The following is a 17850-nucleotide window of genomic DNA, read 5'->3' as shown; positions in this document are numbered from 1 at the left end:
ACCAAGATGTTTTCCAACATCATTGCTTTCCAACATCATCATTGTTTCCCAACATCATTATTGCTTGCCAACATCATCATTCCCTTTTACTTTATTTTATTATTATTATTTTTTTCTTTGGTTTCGGTGGCGCTGATCCACCAAAGACGTTTTTTTTTTTTTTTTTTTCTTTTTTTTCTTTTTTTTCTTTACTTTCGGTGGTGCTGAAGCTTTTATAATTGATATGTATTATTATTTTCTTTGGTGTGTGCACCACTACTCACAAAATGATGGCCATCATCCTTCTTTTGTTTTTTGACATTTGCTTTCCGCACGCCACCATCACTTCTACCACACCATCAGTGCTTTTAATATTTTGTTTCTGATTTCCCCTGCTGTGCATGGCCCCTCATTCATGTGCCTCTCTGGAGACCATTATATATATATATATATATTTATATATATATATATATATATTATATTGGATAGCAGCAACTGCAACCATTGCACAGCCACTGCCAAAACGTGGTGGTGCTTTCTGGGTCTCAGATTGATCATCGGCTTTTACCTGCGTCTGCTGCTCAGCAAACCGATTCATTCGCTCAAGCAACTATGCAGCCTTTCTCTTGCCGCTGCTTGGAGCTTGTTGCAGTGTGTCACTTTTACCGTGTGGGGTTATGCAAAAGACTGCAGCGAGTTTATGTTGTGTAGTGCCTTTTGATCATAATTTTCCTCGGTGGTGACGTTGTCATGCCTCTTGCTGCTGCTTGCTGCACCGTCATCGCTGCACCGTTCGCTGCACACAATTGCACTGTCTGTTGTCCTACTGTTCAAGTTTTGTGGCTGATTTTGCTTTGTTGCGGTCATGGTATTTTTCAAATGTTTTAAGAGCAACACCATCACCATTCTCGCGAAGGAAGGTGATTCGCAAGATAGGGGAACAACGCTGAAGATTTACGCCCCACTGACTGGCCTTAAGGTGCTTGCTCTTCCTACAAAAGACAATTTCATGCATATTAATTCGTGGTCTTCTGAAGTATCTTGGAAGGTGGCAGACTTTATTCGATCAAATACGGAGAAGGAGGCGTGCACACTGGGGATTCTTATCTTGAACCCTTCGCACCATGCTCGTGACAATCATCCGGTTTCGTTTAAGCTTTTCGGAGATCACATTCGCAGCGGAGCTATGGCTTGGAATGATGTCTTGTCGACTACCGGAGAAGCTGTTTTTGCTAAGTCTTATTAGGAGTGGCTTGAAGATGTCTTGAGCCGATCTAAACATGTGCTTACTAGCATGAGCCTTTACCATACCGTGTACGCATCTTTTTTTAGTTATAATCTCCATCATTCTGTCCTTCATGCGTTCTTCGAGCATTGGTGTTCAGCGACTAACACGCTTCATACAGCTCAAGGAGAGGTGTCAATTTCACTTTGGGATCTCCACAAGATAGGAGGATTGCCAATCCAAGATAAGTTTTATGACGAGGTCGTTCCTAGTGCGGAGGAACTTTCTCTCTGCAATAACCGAGGATTGCCTGCGAGTTGTCGCTGTTTATTTTGGGCATATCACAAGCTTTCTCAAGATGCTCGAGGTGAATCAGGCGTGAAGATTTCTTCATGGATCCGCTTCTAGTATTGGGAGGACGCGAGGTACAAGAAGTCCTCGAAGAGAAGAAGTTGCAACAAAATCACTAAGCCAAAGGGAGACCCATATCCGTCTGGTGCCATTGGTTCAGCTAGGCGTCGTTCCCCTGCCGAGCTGAGAGCGTTTGAGGACCTTGGCATAGCATCAGAGCATGTAGAAGAATCTTACCTAGCTACTTTCTTAGCTTGTTGGCTTTGTTAGTTTGTTTTTCCAATCGGCGACGTCAACTTTGTTTGTCCTGGGTTTTCAAAGTTGCTAGCAAGATGGCTGCAGGTGAATCTTTCAGTCTTGCTATCCTGGTTTTGGCCAATATTTATAACGGCTTGAGTGTTGTTTCGAACTCGGAAAACACTGAAGATCGTGCTGTGGTTCTTCCCTACCACTATGTGTATGGTTGGTTGGGTGAGTACTTCGGCACTCATTTTTTTTCTTCAACTCTAAACAAGTCAGGGCCTTTGATGACGAAGTATTGTGGCGTGCTTTCTTCGAAGAGCCTCGATGATTCCCAGGCGCAAGCATTGTTTAGAAGCTGCGAAGGCGTGAAGATGGACTATCTGACGAGAGTTGGCTCGGTGCGGCGAGGCATCATGGACGATTCGCTTCTCAGACTTATCTTACCTTATAAGTCTTCGCTCAGGGTATGTTTCTTTACGGCAAGAAGATCGATGCATTGTTCAACCGTATAGTCCCCACCGTTTCAGCAGGCAATTTGGTTTTGTCCAACATGTGCCAGGCAAGTTGAAGGAAAAAAACCAATTAGACTCCTTGCAAGCCGTGTATATGCATTGGGAGTCTTGTACCCGTGCATGTACAAATGCTTCTATCACCCTGCCGGCCAAAGACGAGTTCAAGATTAGTTCAGTAACCCGTGCTTACGTAAGTTGGTGGTTAAAGGTATATTATGAGAATTTGGGGATGGCAAGTGTTACCAATTCTTCTCATTCACACCTTAATGTATTGAAGGAGGGGTGTTCTGTGGTTCCTACACAACTGATATCTTTTGATTGCGCGAGTGCTGCTACTTTGCAAGATAGACCAGTGGTTTTAGTCCCTCAACGCCCACGCTTGTCTTCTCAATATCTGGATGTATCTAAAGAGGCTGGTGATGAAGTTGATTCGCACGAAGATGGACTTGTTTTGCGGCAGGGTCAACAAGTTTTAAACAAGCGACGTCTTGAAGGCGCTCAGGCCGATAGCGATGTCAATTTTCGTCACAAGAAGAAAGAAGTGTTTAGACTCCCTCAACTCGATGGCAGTGTGTCGTTTGAGAAAGACGTTTGCATCTTCTTCTCTCTTTTGACTTCTTCTGCTTTCATTGTTCTAGCTTTTGTTTCTAACAGCTTTCTTTGTTTTCTTTAGGTTGGGCCTTCTTGTTCTTTTGACTTGGTAACCACAGGTATTTATTCTTATGCGGAGATGCTATTTGGGGGTGACCTACCTACAGGCGAGGAAATTGGGGTTCCACCTGGTACAGAGCTTATCCCAAGTTTGTCAAGTTTCCCAAGTTTGCCGTGTGTAGGTGGAGGCATGCAAGATCCCGTCATGCATTCTATACCTTTGCCAGCTAGCTCTGAGATCTCTCTGAGAGGGCCAAACCTCAGTGGTACTGAGCAGCTTATTCATCGCATCAATCTTCGTGCGGCAATGGATATCAAGAGCCATATTGAGGGGAAGATTTCGAAATGCCCGTCGGAGGACCTTGCATTGCTTAAGGAGGACTTGTCGAAACTTATTTCTGCAATTGACAATCTTAACATTGATTCTTCATCTTTAAAGATCAAGATTGCTGAAATTATGGCCGCCTCAACTGAGTATTCTTCCTTGCGTGTTATTTACTTGAAGAACTTGAGTCCAGATGTTAGAGCTCACCAACTTGCTGCAATAGACTTGTCCCTAACCCAAGCCCGGTCTTCTCAGCAAGCTGCTTCGGGAGATTATCAATCTACAGAGACTTCTTTAGCTTCCGTCCGGGTACGTCTAGATATGTTGATACGAGAACAAGAACAGCTGGGCATCGAGGCATCAAAACTTGAAAGTGTTCTCGGGGAGCAGGGAGCTACACTTTCTCAATGCCAAGAAGAGATTTCACGCCTAGAACAAGAGAAAGACATGGCTATGGAGTTGCCCATCCTGTCTCTCACCGAGGTAGAGACTTTGAAAGCTTTGGAAGGCTTGCTTGAAGACCGCCTCCTTAGTTTTAGGGACATAGTTTTCGAGTAGTGTCTTCTACCCTTTTTCTTTTGTAATCAGACTTTTTCCTTTAAAGAAATAAAATGTTTGCATTCTTGAATTTGCTCTTTATTCTTCAAAGTGTTTTTTTTTTTTTTTTGATGTAACTGTACTTGAAGTTTTGAAGTTTCAAGTTGTCTACGTACCCTTGGTTGAGAAGGGATCAAGTCATGACGTAGTTCAAATGAATGATGGTTTTGATGATGATTTTGCCGTACACAGTTTATGCTCTTGCGGGTCAGGAGCGTAGGGCGTTTGCTTTAGGAGTAGTAGCGCTTCAAAAATCTGCCGTTGATGGGGCCGATCTTCAACCCGTCTTCTATCATGATTAAGTTGGCGCCATTAGTGTAGATCTCTTGTATTACGTAGGGTCCATCCCACTTTTATGTGAACTTGCTTTTTGTCTTATGAGTTATAATGATAGGCCTACGCAATGCCAGCACGAGATCTCCGGCTTGGAAAGACCTTGGGCGGATTTTCTTGTTGAATGCTCGGCCAATAGTAACCCATTCTTTTAAGCCGGAAATGTAGCTTTGGTCCAGACTAATGTGCCCCACACACACCTGAATGTGCTTCTTCCTTGGCTTGATTAACTTCTTCATCACCTAGACATCTCAGGTGCACTCCTTCAAAAGAGCGTCGGTAGAGTGTTCATTTGTAGTAAAGGAAGCGAGGTGCTCGTCAACGTATTTCGGAACGGTGTCTAAGATCATCTGGAAGCTTTCCGTGCTCTAAGTAGTTGATCAGCGGCTGTCTCCACTCTTCAGCATCGACTGGAAGTACTGAGATTACATTTGTATCATCTAGTGACATTTCATTAATGAGCGGAATCACCCATCTTTGGCAAACTGGCACGTCTGCAACTTCATCTTTTCCTAATGTCATACTCGAGGCTAGATTGGCGAGAGCGTCTGCCATTTGATTTTCCTTTCTTGGCACATGTTCTAGGGTCACAGCTTCGAACTTTTGTAGTAGTTGGGTCGCTAGTCGGAAGTATGGGACGAGATCATCTTTCCTCACCTCATATTCAGTTAAGAGTTGATTGATTATGAGCTTGGAATCGTCATACACCTCAAGAGCTGTGATTTCCATATTGATCGCCATTTAGAGCCCGATTATCAATGCTTGGTACTCAGCAACATTGTCGGAGCATAGCTCATTCAGTTGGAAGGAGTAAGGTAGTATTTGCCTTTGTGGTGTCATGAATACTACTCCTGCCCCCGCTCCGTCTGCTCGTGCGGATCCATCGAAGAACATCGTCCATGTCGGGAAAATATCGATGTAGAACACCTTTTCGTCAGGCAAGTCATCTAACATGGCAGCCATGTCAGAGTCCGGAAATGGATAAAAAGCCCCAACTGTAAATAATCTCATTCTTCCAACCAGTTATATCAACATTTGATTGAGAAAAGAACTAGAAAAAAGGAAAGGTAGATCTCAAAGAACCACTGAAAGCCCAAAAGGTAATTAACAGAATAGTTTCATGCCACACAAAAACGGTGTAAACACGAAAAATTCCTGAAACAAAAAACAAGAATACGTATACAAAATATATTTTTGTATTAATGATTTTGGGGTTACAATATTTTTGTAATTTGATCCTCTGATTCTATCTTCGTAGGGTGTAGGTTTGTGGATGAGTTGTTGATCCAAAGGGCCGTCGGGGCTTGATCTAAAGATGAACAGTTGATGAATGGATCTTTAAGGGACGTTGGGCTTGATCTTGAAGAATGGGTGTATGAGTTTGTTGAGGTTGTTGATCTAAAGGGTCGTTGGGGTTTGATCTTAGGATGAACGGATGATTAATGATGAACACTTTCTTCAAGGGGCCGTCGGGGCTTGATCTTGAGTTGGTGGGAGTTCTTCAAGGGCCGTTGGGGCTTGATCTTGAAGGAGGATTTGACGAAGAACGAAAAGTGCTTTCTTGATCCTTCGAGATTTGCTTAAGAGCTTTAGAGTTTCAAGGCTTCAAGGTTTTGGTGTAATGTAAGTTTCTCTTCCTTTTCTTCTTCAAAATGAATGTCTTGGCTTCCTATTTATAGAATTCCAAAACTTGATTTTTGGATTTAAATAATCAGATGAAATAAATCATTTCTGCTAGGTATTGACACGTGTCCCATTTGATGACTTTTCCAATTTATTTCGATTTTTCGTTGAGTCACACGCTACATGTAAAATTTATGTGACACGTGGGAGTTGAAATTTTAATTATTGGTCAACATTTATTTCACCGAAATTTTGATGTCTACATAAGCATGTTAGAGGTGATCGATCACCTCTATAAAGGGAGAGGCGACACAACCATTGATTCAAATTGAAGAGACACCACTCTTCAAAGCCAGATTTTCTTGCGTAAATTTTGCCAACTCTTCAGACGCAATCTCAGCTTTTCAGATAACGCGTGTAACTTTGTCAAAAGCTCTCCGACAAAGTTGAAAATACGTGGAGGTCATCATCCCAGCTACACAGTTTTGCCGACAAGCGTGGGTGACAAAGCTGCAATCTCGACTTTTCAGAAAACGCGTACAACTTTGTTAAAAGATCTCTGACAAAGTTGAAGACGCGTGGAGGTCAAAGCCGCATCCGCACTACTACTTGCCATTAAAATTTCTATATATGTCAACATTCATGGCAAGGCATACATCCAAAAACGCATGACTCTTCTTCTCGGTCGAGAATGTAGCTGCAACCAAACCTATCAACATGGCTGTTTATTCATAAATTGAAGAGGCATTTGCTCAAAAAAATCGAAGAAGCGTTTGTTCAGAAATCGAAGAGGTAACACCCTCCGAACCTTAAAAGCTGGGCCGCTTATTCAATGATCGAAGAGTCATTACTCTTTGAATTTAAAAAAAAAAAAAAAAAAAAAAAAAAAAAAAAAAAAAAAAAACCGGGTTTGCTGGATCAAAACTTGTCAGTACCTTTCACATGTAACCTCAACTTTACAGACATTACAAACAACTTTGCCAAAGATTTCTGACAAAGTTGAGAACGCGTGAATCTTACTATTTCAATTACCCAACAGTTGTCGACAATGGTAAAGGAACAGTACCACCACTTGTTATTGGTAAATCCCTATATATGTCGACCTTCATCTTTTATGGCAAGGCAGACCTGCAAAAAAATGCCCAACTCTTCCTCACCTCTGAGGGCGCACTCCCAGCAAAGCCTCTCGAAATACTCAATTTTCTTCTTCCACAAAGAAGATACCAGATGTCTGGAGTACAGATGAGGCAGGAGGAAACGGTAGATCGAAGCATGTGGAGACAAGCACAACAAATATATGTGCTGATTCATTCGCTGCTTCTTCAAAAGCAAAAGTATCTCATATCATCAAGGGTGAAAGTAAAGGTATCTCATATCATGCTTTTTTCCATGTCTTTTCCTTTGCCCTTATTCTCACCTGCCAAGACAAAGACAAAGAAAGCAATATGTCGGAACCTCCACTCAAACTTGCGCTGCCACGAAGAAGTGATGGTCCATTCAAATGCAAGGTTTGCATTCCACTCCTGTATCAGAGGACAAATACTACAAGAGAAGATGACAAACCTGCATAAGGAAATACCACTTCTGCAAAGGGAGCAAGTAAGGCAAGTGAAAATGATACATCGAAGCATGTGGAGACAAGCACAACAAATATATGTGCTGATTCATTCGCTGCTTCTTCAAAAGCAAAGGTATCTCATATCATGCTTTCTCCATGTCCTTTACTTTGTCCTTGTTCTTACTCGCATAGCAAAGTGAAAGAGAGCAATCAACCAGCACTCGGAGTCAGTCTTCCGATCTGGAACCGACTACCTGGAATCTATTCTCTGGTTGCTTACCTAGCATTGCTATCGAGTAGTCATCTTCAACGGTTGATACACTTCCAGAGAAGGGACCACATCTGCTTGGAGAACAGCTAAGACGAGTGACAATGAAACATCATTCTTGTTGATCGTCAGCAAACGCAACAACTGCATATGCTGAGTCATCCTCTAACCCTCTTCAAATATGAATAGGACAGATTGAACAAAGAAACAGGTCATCACCTCCACCTCGTGCTTGCCTGCCATGTGTCTGAATCCTGAAACCACTCATGGTCTTATTTCCAATTCAAGATCAAGCCTCGATGGCCCTTGAAGAAATCACAAGTCGGATTCAAAATCAAGTGTTCACCACCCTTGAATCAAATTCAACTCTAGATAAAAGAAGTAAGTTCAGACCTTCGGAGGAGACCAAAAGAATCCTCCAGCCCAGTTCAAGATTAAGCCTGCGGAAAATCAACGATTGGAGGAAACCAGAAAATCTTCCAGTCGAACTCAAGATCAAGCCTCGATGACCCTTGAAGAAATTTCCAGCCCAGTTCAAGATCAAGTCTCGACGACCCTTGGGTTGACATCTACATTAAGGGACTTCAAAACGCATCTTCTACACGTGACAAGCACATGTCTACGACGCGCCTTGAAGTGGGGGCATTTGTAGACATCAAAATTTCGGTGAAATGAATGTTGACCAATAATTAAAATTTCAACTCCCACGTGTCACATAAATTTTACATGTAGCGTGTGACTCAACAAAAAATCGAAATAAATTGGAAAAGTCATCAAATAGGACACGTGTCAATACCTGGTAGAAATGATTTATTTCATCTGATTATTTAAATCCAAAAATCAAGTTTTGGAATTATATAAATAGGAAGCCAAGGCATTCATTTTGGAGGAGAAAAGGAAGAGAAATTTACATTACACCAAAACCTTGAAGCCTTGAAACTCTAAAGCTCTCAAGCAAATCCCGAAGGATCAAGAAAGCACTTTTCGTTCTTCGTCAAATCCTCCTTCAAGATCAAGCCCCAACGGCCCTTGAAGAACTCACACCAACTCAAGATCAAGCCCCGAAGGCCCCTTGAAGAAAGTGTTCATCATTCATCATCCGTTCATCCTAAGATCAAGCCCCAACGTCCCTTTGGATCAACAACCTCAACAAACTCATACACCCATTCTTCAAGATCAAGCCCAACGCCCCTTGAAGATCCATTCATCAACTGTTCATCTTTAGATCAAGCCCCGACGGCCCTTTGGATCAACAACTCATCCACAAGCTTACACCCTACGAAGATAGAATCAGAGGATCAAATTACAAAGAGATTGTAACCCCAAAATCATTAATACAGAAATATATTTTGTACACGTATTCTTGTTTCTTGTTTCAGGAATTTTTCGTGTTTACACCGTTTTTGTGTGGCATGACACTATTCTGTTAATTACCTTTTGGGCTTTCAGTGGTTCTTTGAGATCTACCTTTCCTTTTTTCTAGTTCTTTTCTCAATCAAATGTTGATATAACTGGTTGGAAGAATGGGATTATTTACAGTTGGGGCTTTTTATCCATTTTTCCATTTTCTATGGCCGTTAGAATGCTTATAAATACAAAGTTGATTTTTATTGTTATTGCTACTAATCAATCTTGCTGTAAAATATCTGCAGGTTTTTCCTCAAAGTGAAAAGATTGAGAACATAAATGATCAATACTGGGCATTACGAGCTGAAGAGGTCTCTCTCTCTCTCTCTCTCTCATGCTTATGCTCTAAGAGGTCTTAATTCTAGCTATTGGTTGCATTTTTTATGATTTTTATTGTTATTGCTACTAATCAATCTTGCTGTAAAATATCTGCAGGTTTTTCCTCGCAGTGAAAAGATTGAGAACATAAATGATCAATACTGGGCATTACGAGCTGAAGAGGTCTCTCTCTCTCTCTCTCTCTCTCTCATGCTTATGCTCTAAGAGGTCTTAATTCTAGCTATTGGTTGCATTTTTTATGTTATGAGTGTCTAATTGATGTGTTTTTGTATCCTTTCAATTCATAGGTTCCTGAGGAAGAGAAAAATCTTGGTCCTAATGATCGTGTAATTCATGTTTACCATTTCACTAAAGACACAGCTCAAAACCGAATGGTAGTTGCAACTATTTAGTTTCACAGTTCTGCTATTTTTCGCCTTCCAGATGTATGCTTGCCTTTCAAAAATGAATATCATATGATGTTGTGTATCTTATATGCTCAAATTTTCCCTTTCTTTTGTAGCAAATTCAAAACTTTGGGGAACCTTTTTTCTTGGTCATACATGAAGGTGAAACTTTGGCTGAAATTAAAGCTCGAGTACAAGAGAAATTACAGGTCGCAGATGAGGAGTTCGCTAAGGTGCAACCTAAGTTCTCATTATCATCATATTCACTTTTATAATTTTGTTAGAAAGATAGACATTCTCATAAGTTTTAAATGAAGAAATGGGATTTTTGTATTCTACTGATGAAACATCACTTTTTTTCCCTTTGCCAGTGGAAGTTTGCATTTATTTCCCTAGGTCGCCCAGAATATCTTCAGGACTCGGACATTGTGTCTAGTCGGTTTCAGGTGTGAAATAGAAATTGCAAATCAGTAAACATTTTACTATAGATATGGAAATCTTTAGAGATAGAAGTTTACATTATTACTTTCGTAGTATGTTTCTAATCTAAGATTTTACTTCCATTGTTTTGTTTTTCATCTGCCATCCTATATAGAGAAGAGATGTCTATGGTGCTTGGGAGCCATATCTTGGGCTGGAGCACTCTGACAGTTCTCCTAAAAGATCTTATGCAGCTAATCAGGTGAGTTGCATATTTCCGTTTTGTTCGTCTTCCATGTGTCCATTTTTCTTTAAAAACAAGGATGGCATTGAAACTACTAGAGTATATTTTTGCTCAAATATATTTGTGGATAGGCTTGTATGTTGACATTACTCTGCCACTTTTACAATTTGTGTTTTGCAGAATCGTCATACATTTGAAAAGCCAGTAAAAATTTACAACTAGGAAGTAGTTGGATGATTGAGCTTTTTGTCGTTCCAGAGATGCGTTGGGCAAATTCTTCACATCGTGTGGCTGTGAAAGTGGGAATTGGTGAAAAGTGATTGTGCAGCCATCCAGTGATACTAACTTTTGAAAAGGTGTCTGGCAACGTTCGGTAGTCGAATTTGTTAGCTATTTAATTCTTTATCAAGAGTGGTTGGGGACGACTCATTTCCTAAATCAGTGTCTTGAAGAAAAATCCCCTCTTGAGCTCAACTACAGTTTCAGACAGAGGTGCTTCGTCGTTGGGTGACGTGTGAATGGACTTCCGTCATCAGATCAATGTAAACTTTGACAGTAAGTAAACAAGATTTTTGGAACTAGTGAACGTATAGAGGTATAGTTTGGTGTCAGTCAGCCATTTTTTGCATGTTTTGCTTCGCGTTTCTGGTCGGTTTAGATAGCGAGATGGATGGGGTGGCGCATTGGTTGATTAGTCAGTTCCCAAACATGTTTCTAAACTTTTGTAAAAGAGATTTGCCAGGCGCTGCTATTGAATTGAGGGCAGTACAGTACATATGCTCTTTTCTGTTATTGAATTGGTAAATTTTCTCTTTGTCAATTTGTCATCACCATCTCTTTGCTAATCTCCGCATAACATTCTTGTATACCAAATCCATATAGGAATAGATTGGATAGAAGCCTTTGTATACCTAATCTCTGCATAACATTCTTGTTTGTTGGAAAAGACACTCAAAAGAGAGGTGGAAAGAGGAAGGGACGCGGGAGTTTTGTGAAAACTTAAAAAACCTTAGGGATGTTAGTGTAATTAATCCCTTACTAGTGGTCCAACTATTATAATAAAACATTTTTAAAGTAGTACTCTACAATGGAATAACCTCTTTTTCAATTCATCAAAAATCTTGATCCCAACTTGAGCCCAACTATGTATTGAATAAATTCCATGTTGTAATAAGTTATAAATTTTTCTAGGTTTCATGTTAAGAAAACACGCCTCCACATATTTCTAATTGTCAATGAGGACAAAAATATCCAAGAAATAAAATACTTGGCGCTTAAAGAATCTTTTTTAGTAAATGCAATGTTCATTGAGGATAAATAAGTCGATAACTAATATTTTTTAACTACACCTCTATTAAGTAAGAACCTTCCTAAGTTATAAAATTGGTTTAGTCTCAACTTTATAGAGGTTTTATTGTATTCGTTCAGGTCTAACATATGTTGAGTTAAGCCCATAGGTCGTTAATTCAAGTCCAACGACAGCCTAGTTGGGCTTTCACACGACTCTTTTTTTTTTTTTTTTTTTAAGTTCAACAATATATTTATACTATGGGTGGTAGATTTGGCCTAAGCAGCACAATGGGTTTTTCATAAGAATAGTAATACACTTACTACTTATTTGTATCATCTGTCTAATAGAGTTAGAATCCACAAACACATGTGTGTTGCATCTCTAATAAATAGTTGGTACAAATGACATTAAAAATAGCATTCTTGTTTTCATAATAACTTTGTATCAAACTCATTATCCACGAAATTCGTCTCAAAGACCTTCAACTTACAAGTTAAAGACGGAATATTTACCAAATAGTTGGCAGTCAAAGTCATGACAATGAAATGAAACTCCAAAGTAAAATAGTTTTCACACACCCATTTTACCATTCTAAGCAACCTTTTTTTTATGTCCTTGTTTCTTTTTCGAATTATTAAATTAATGCCAAAAATTGAAAAAAATTGAAAAAAGTTTCTTTTTCTTTTCCTTGCAAAAAAGTTATAAATAAATAGGTAAAATAAATAAATAAAAAGAATTGGAGTACCGAAACTGAGCTCCACATACTCATTTAACTTGTATCCATGGCCACACTTTCCTGCTATTCCCTCCACCCTCTTTCCTCTTCTTCTTCTTCTTCTTCTTCTTCTTCTTCTTCTTTTCCTTCAACATCTCAATCTTTTCCACACCAACCTCAAACAAAACCCGAAACCCCTCCTCCGCTCATCCGCTGCTCCGCCACCGGCATTGCCACTATTGCCGCCCCCGGACGTCAAATCATAATTCAGCCAACCACTCGGCTGTTGGTCCAACCTATTCTCCTATTTGCTGGCTTCGACAGACCCTTGGACACCCAAACTTTTCTTGCCACTATCAGTGTCTTGGCCGCCATTGCTCTCTCCCTCTTTCTCGGCCTTAAGGTAACTACCTACTACTTCTGCCTTTGTTTTTCGAAAAGTTATAGGGGCAATTCGCTACAATAAACATATTTTAACATTTCTTTGTAGAAATGATCAGTGTTTATTATGTCGTCATCGTAACATTGTTGTGTTGTTGTGTCGTTGATATATGAGATCAATATGCCGTCTGTACTGAAAATTAATCATTTCTGCTAACCAAATATCAAAATACGTTTATTGTAGCTGTTTTTCCAAATTATAATTATCTTTACAAAATGGGGGTTATGGATTTTAGCTTTTTTGGGTTAAAGTGATGAATCTTTTGCAGGGTGACCCTGTGCCTTGTGAGAGATGTGCTGGCAATGGTAATCACTTTCCGGTTGCTTTTGTTTTCTTCGTTTTTAATTTTGACATAAGAAATGAATGATTGACAGCAATATGAATATGAATATGATATAGATAAAGTTTCAGCACTTATGTCATTGAACTAGAGAAACACGTTGAAATTTTATTAAAAAATCCAAGCCTCTCAAAAAAGCACTTCTATGGCCCATATGTACGTTTAAGTTTTTCTCCCAAACTAAGTCAAAAGAACTTTTAGTTGTCTGAAAACGCTTTTGACTCTTCTCCTAGTAGTCCCATACAGGCCCTTAATATGACACTCAGATGCTTATCTTATGGTGCAAGCAGAGACCAAACAGCTTTTCCTACTGGAGGCTTTAGACCGCTAGGGCTCATGTCCACTTGTGTGGCATTTGCATTTTAGTTAGCCCTTTTTTTTAATGCATTTTTCATGCTAATATGGAAGGGAAAATTGTAACACTAATCATGCAGTAAAGTCTCTTATGGTTGATCAATTTTAAACTTAGGATCTGCAGCGAAGAAATAAGCCGAAGATGGACTTGGTTGACAGCATGTGTTGTTTGGATCTTGATTAATGTTATTTTTCACGTAGTTTCAGTCACCAGACAAGTAAGATTTTCCCAGTGGTGACCAGCGTAGGTTGAGGTTTAAATGTGGGACTGAACCCAACCAGTTTAGACTGAAGGGTTTTAAGTACAATTAGCCCTTTTGTAGCTCGCACTGTCGCACATTATAACTTGTGAACAGTCTACTCTGAATTTTATCTTAAACATGATTTTGAACTCTCTCAGTTTCAATGTGATGTGGATGCTTCGATTTATCTTCTTGGAGTCTCGTTTTGTGAGCATTTCACAGTATTGTGCACAGTTTGAGCTAGGTTTTGGACGAGTTCTCGAGTCAGGGGAATCACGTTGGTACTCAACCATTAGAACGTGATGTAGTGTTGAACATCTACTTGTTGATCCCTACTCTACAAAACCTTAGTTTGAAGCATCCAAGGATCTATCATATAGGATTAGGATCACAATGCTGCAAACAAAAAATGTTAGTACTGGAATTCAAATATACGTAAACCATCTGTTTAGTTTCTTTGTTTCAACATTTAGTATTTCTTTTATTTGTTTGAACATTTTGTCTATCACTGAGACTTGCCCCCGGTGGTGTCTCAGTACTGTCCGTCTTCTCCTAATACATGAATATGTTTGGGACCGGTAGGTGGTACGAAATGTGTCTTCTGCAACAATGGCAAAATGAAGCTAGAGACGGGCTTGGTTGACTGCAAGGTTTGCAAGGGTGCAGGTAATAGTTTCTGACATCTTCTTTGCTCAATTATTACGATCCTTACACCTTAATTAGGCATGTATGATCATCGAAGAACATAATCGATCTAGGATTTTGGTTAATAATACTCTCTCACCCTTCTGATTTTTTAATGTCTGCGGTACTACAACTACAAGTGCTGCTGAAGTACCGTGTCACATGTCACAAGTTGTAGTACTGAGCGAGTACCCAGGAAGTAAATCGTGTAGATTAATACTAATGCAACCCTAATCGCATCACTACTACTACTAAGTACTGAAATGCCATAGAACAAGTGAAGCAGTAGTCTTGTACTCCTATTAGGCTATTCCTCTTGGTTTCTGGGGACATAGATTATTAGGATCTTTTAGTCTTGAACTCTGCATGCCCCTCAAAGATTCTGGTAGTAATCAGATTGTCAAGTTATTCACCAGATTGTGAACATTTTCGATATTTGTTTTGTATGGTTCAATCTCTCATTTTCTCACATATTTATTTATAAGGTCGTAGCTTTCGCAGTAGCTTCATCGATTTTCTTTTCTTTTTTTGTAGGATTGGTACTTTGCAAGAAATGTGCAGGTTCTGGCTACTCTCGACGGCTATGAACTATGTAACAATTTTTAGAATATTACTTTGCTCTCTATCTCTCTCCCTATTTGCAATTCTGAATGAACTTTCTCTAGCTCCAACTCCTTTTTGCCTAGATGCATATCTTCTTTTTGTTCATTCAAGTGGTAGCCACATTCTCTAATGTACATGTGCTTATTCCATTCTAATTCGTATTTTCTTCCGTTGTGTGTGTGTGTGTGTGTGTGTATATATATATTTTTTTTTTGTTTATTATTAGAATCAAGATCTTCTGAAGCATTGTTCGTTAGCGAGAAATGGATAAAAACCATTTACTAAATGGTTGTTTGATAGCCGTTTCGTTTTCACTATTTTTTAAACTGATAACTCGTGTTGAAACTGATTTTAGTTAAAAATTAAATTTATTTATTTATAAAAATAAAATTAATAAAAAAAAATAAAAAACTGAAAGCTAAAATTTCAAAACTCAAAGAAGTAACTTTCAGTTTTTGGTTTTGAGTTTTTCATTTTTCAAAAAATTAAAAGTGGTTTGAGTATTCAGCTTTCAAAAACAGTAAAATCTAAAAACTGAAAATAAAATGGTTACTAAACGGTTACGTCAACACACTAACTAAATTATTGATAGAATTTTACCAAAAGAACCACATTGATGTGAAACAGTGAAAGCCAAAGAATAAACTGATTGACATTGAAACTTAAAGACCAAATTGAGGAGTTTGATTAATTTTTAAAACCATTCACAACAAAAGCCTTTGTTTAATACACAAATTAAAATTTGACGTCATTTCCCTATCTTAAAAAAAATAAGAGGTTTTCTCTTTGTTTGTTTTTTTTTAATTATTATTATTATTATTATTATTATTATTATTATTATTATTATTGCTACTACTAGTAGTAGCAAATGCCACAGTTTGAAAAAAAATATTTTTTTTTTCTCAAATAGTTGTTTTTTTTTTTTTTTCCTAATGTTTTTATGAGAAGTTACTTATTTTAAACGGGCAGCATGAATAAAATGGGGGTCGACAGGGAGAGAGAGATGTAAGTTGGGGTTGACGGTTACCAGGAGAGAGAAATGTCAGCTTAGGTATTGATAAGTTGACATGCTGCGAGGTTGAGAAAAAAAACAGTAAAAACTTGATTATGTGAAATTATTTTAATGCCTACATTTTTTTTCTTTTCTAATTTTTTTTTTCAATTATATGTTGTAGGGTATAATAATAATTTCATTGATTTTCAGTTGACAAACAAAGTTTTATTAATAGGCAGTTTAGATTATTATAATAATTATTATTATTACTAGCAGATAGCATACATTTTGTGCGTGTGAACAATTTCTCTTAATAAGTGCATTTTTTTTAATATTACATAATTACTTTTTTGTCTTTCTTATGTAAATATTGCATATCAAAAGTAAGGGTAAAATTGGAAAAATAAGTATATGATTGTCATCCTTTCAAAAAAAAAAAAAAAAAAAAAGAGGATAAAATAGGAAAAATGAGGACATGATTGTCATTTTGTCAAAAAGTACAAAATAGTAAAAAAAAAAAAAAAAAAAAAAAGGAGAGAAAATTTGACAATGAGAGTTCTCTTAATAGAATAGATTAAGTTAGCTTGAAGCTTAAATCAAACAAAATCAACCTGTAATATTAGCATTGGTTTAGTTGTAGTTTGAGATGTAAACCTACTTAAACTCGAACACTCTTAAAAAGGAGTGAATATTAAAATGTCTGAATGGCAGGGCAATTGAAAGGAGCAAACTGAATTGGTTTCGAATTGATTTCTATTGATAACTTTACAGTACAATATATACATTAGTAGGTCAACCAATTAACCATACATCAATGTCCTAGAAAATCGTATCCCTTTTTTGGTGGGATTTGACATAAACCATATTAAGTAAATATATTACAAAATATATTACATGATATTTCTTAATACTCCCCCTCAAGTTGTAGAGTGAATATTATGAACTCCCAACTTGTTCGTAGTGTTGCAAATTGATCTTTTCCCAAGGCCTTTGTAAATAAATCTTCTAACTGGAAACGTGTAGGCACATGTGAGGGAATAATCATTCCAGTTTGCAGTTTTTCTCGAACAATGTGACAATCAATTTCAATATGCTTTGTACACTCGTGAAAAACAGGATTAGTTGCAATATATAGGGCAGCTTGATTATCACAAAATAAAGGTGCAGGAGCCTTTTGCAGAACCTTTAAATCTTGCAATATATAGCATAGCCAGGTTAACTCTAAACATGTGTTGGCCATAGCTCAATATTCGGCTTCTGCAGATGATCGAGAAATATTGTCTTGTTTCTTGAATTTCCAAGAGATGAGAGAATTTCCAAGAAAAACACAATATCCTGTAATTGCCCTTCTTGTGGCACGACAACCTCCCCAATCAGAATCACAAAAAGCTTTTAACTCAAGATTATCAGTGACAGGAATAATAAACCATGGCTAGGAGTACCTTTGATGTACCTGAGAATTCGTAAAGCTGCATCCCAATGAGGCTTGCGAGGCTCATGCATGAATTGACTCAATGTGCGAACTGAAAAGACTATGTCATGCCTAGTGACAGCAAGATAAATCAATCGTCCAACTAGTCTTCTGTACTTGGTGGGATCATCTAACAATGCTCCATCTGTGGGAGTGAGTTTCAAATTTTGTTCCATTGGAAACTTGTCTGGTCGTGCTCCCGTAAGTCTAGAATCCTGCAAAATGTCTAGTGCATATTTTCTTTGAGACATGA

General features: G+C 38.3%; 2 protein-coding genes across 7 annotated transcripts in view; both read left to right on the top strand.

Moving 5' to 3' along the window:
* LOC103958051 (ubiquitin C-terminal hydrolase 12-like) overlaps window positions 1–11275 on the top strand; it is a 39403-nt gene extending 28128 nt beyond the window's left edge. For 3 of the 6 annotated variants that reach the window (XM_048571245.1, XM_009370273.3, XM_048571246.1), the window contains exons 27-33: window positions 9318–9383; window positions 9508–9573; window positions 9699–9785; window positions 9914–10030; window positions 10169–10243; window positions 10393–10479; window positions 10642–11275. In XM_048571245.1, coding sequence (XP_048427202.1) covers window positions 9318–9383; window positions 9508–9573; window positions 9699–9785; window positions 9914–10030; window positions 10169–10243; window positions 10393–10479; window positions 10642–10683 — 540 coding nt within the window. In that variant the 3' untranslated portion in view covers window positions 10684–11275. Of the gene's footprint in view, window positions 1–5474; window positions 5535–9317; window positions 9425–9507; window positions 9574–9698; window positions 9786–9913; window positions 10031–10168; window positions 10244–10392; window positions 10480–10641 lie in introns of those variants that run through there. The other 3 variants (XM_009370281.3, XM_048571247.1, XM_048571248.1) reach the window with 3 other exon arrangements.
* Window positions 11276–12502: 1227 nt separating this feature from the next.
* Window positions 12503–15301, top strand: LOC103958019 (protein disulfide-isomerase LQY1, chloroplastic-like). Its single transcript, XM_009370254.3, has 4 exons — window positions 12503–12870; window positions 13178–13214; window positions 14428–14511; window positions 15064–15301. Exons 1-4 carry the CDS (start codon window positions 12535–12537, stop codon window positions 15114–15116), a joined length of 510 nt encoding a protein of 169 aa, XP_009368529.2. The 5' UTR covers window positions 12503–12534; the 3' UTR covers window positions 15117–15301.
* Window positions 15302–17850: the final 2549 nt, after the last annotated feature.

The sequence above is a fragment of a genome, unplaced genomic scaffold (assembly GCF_019419815.1).
Source record: "Pyrus x bretschneideri cultivar Hongxiangsu unplaced genomic scaffold, Pyrus_bretschneideri_v1 Contig58, whole genome shotgun sequence".
NCBI classification, from domain to species: Eukaryota; Viridiplantae; Streptophyta; class Magnoliopsida; order Rosales; family Rosaceae; genus Pyrus; species Pyrus x bretschneideri.
The sequence above is the reverse complement of the archived record's forward strand: the minus strand, read 5'-3'. Positions and strand labels throughout refer to the sequence as shown.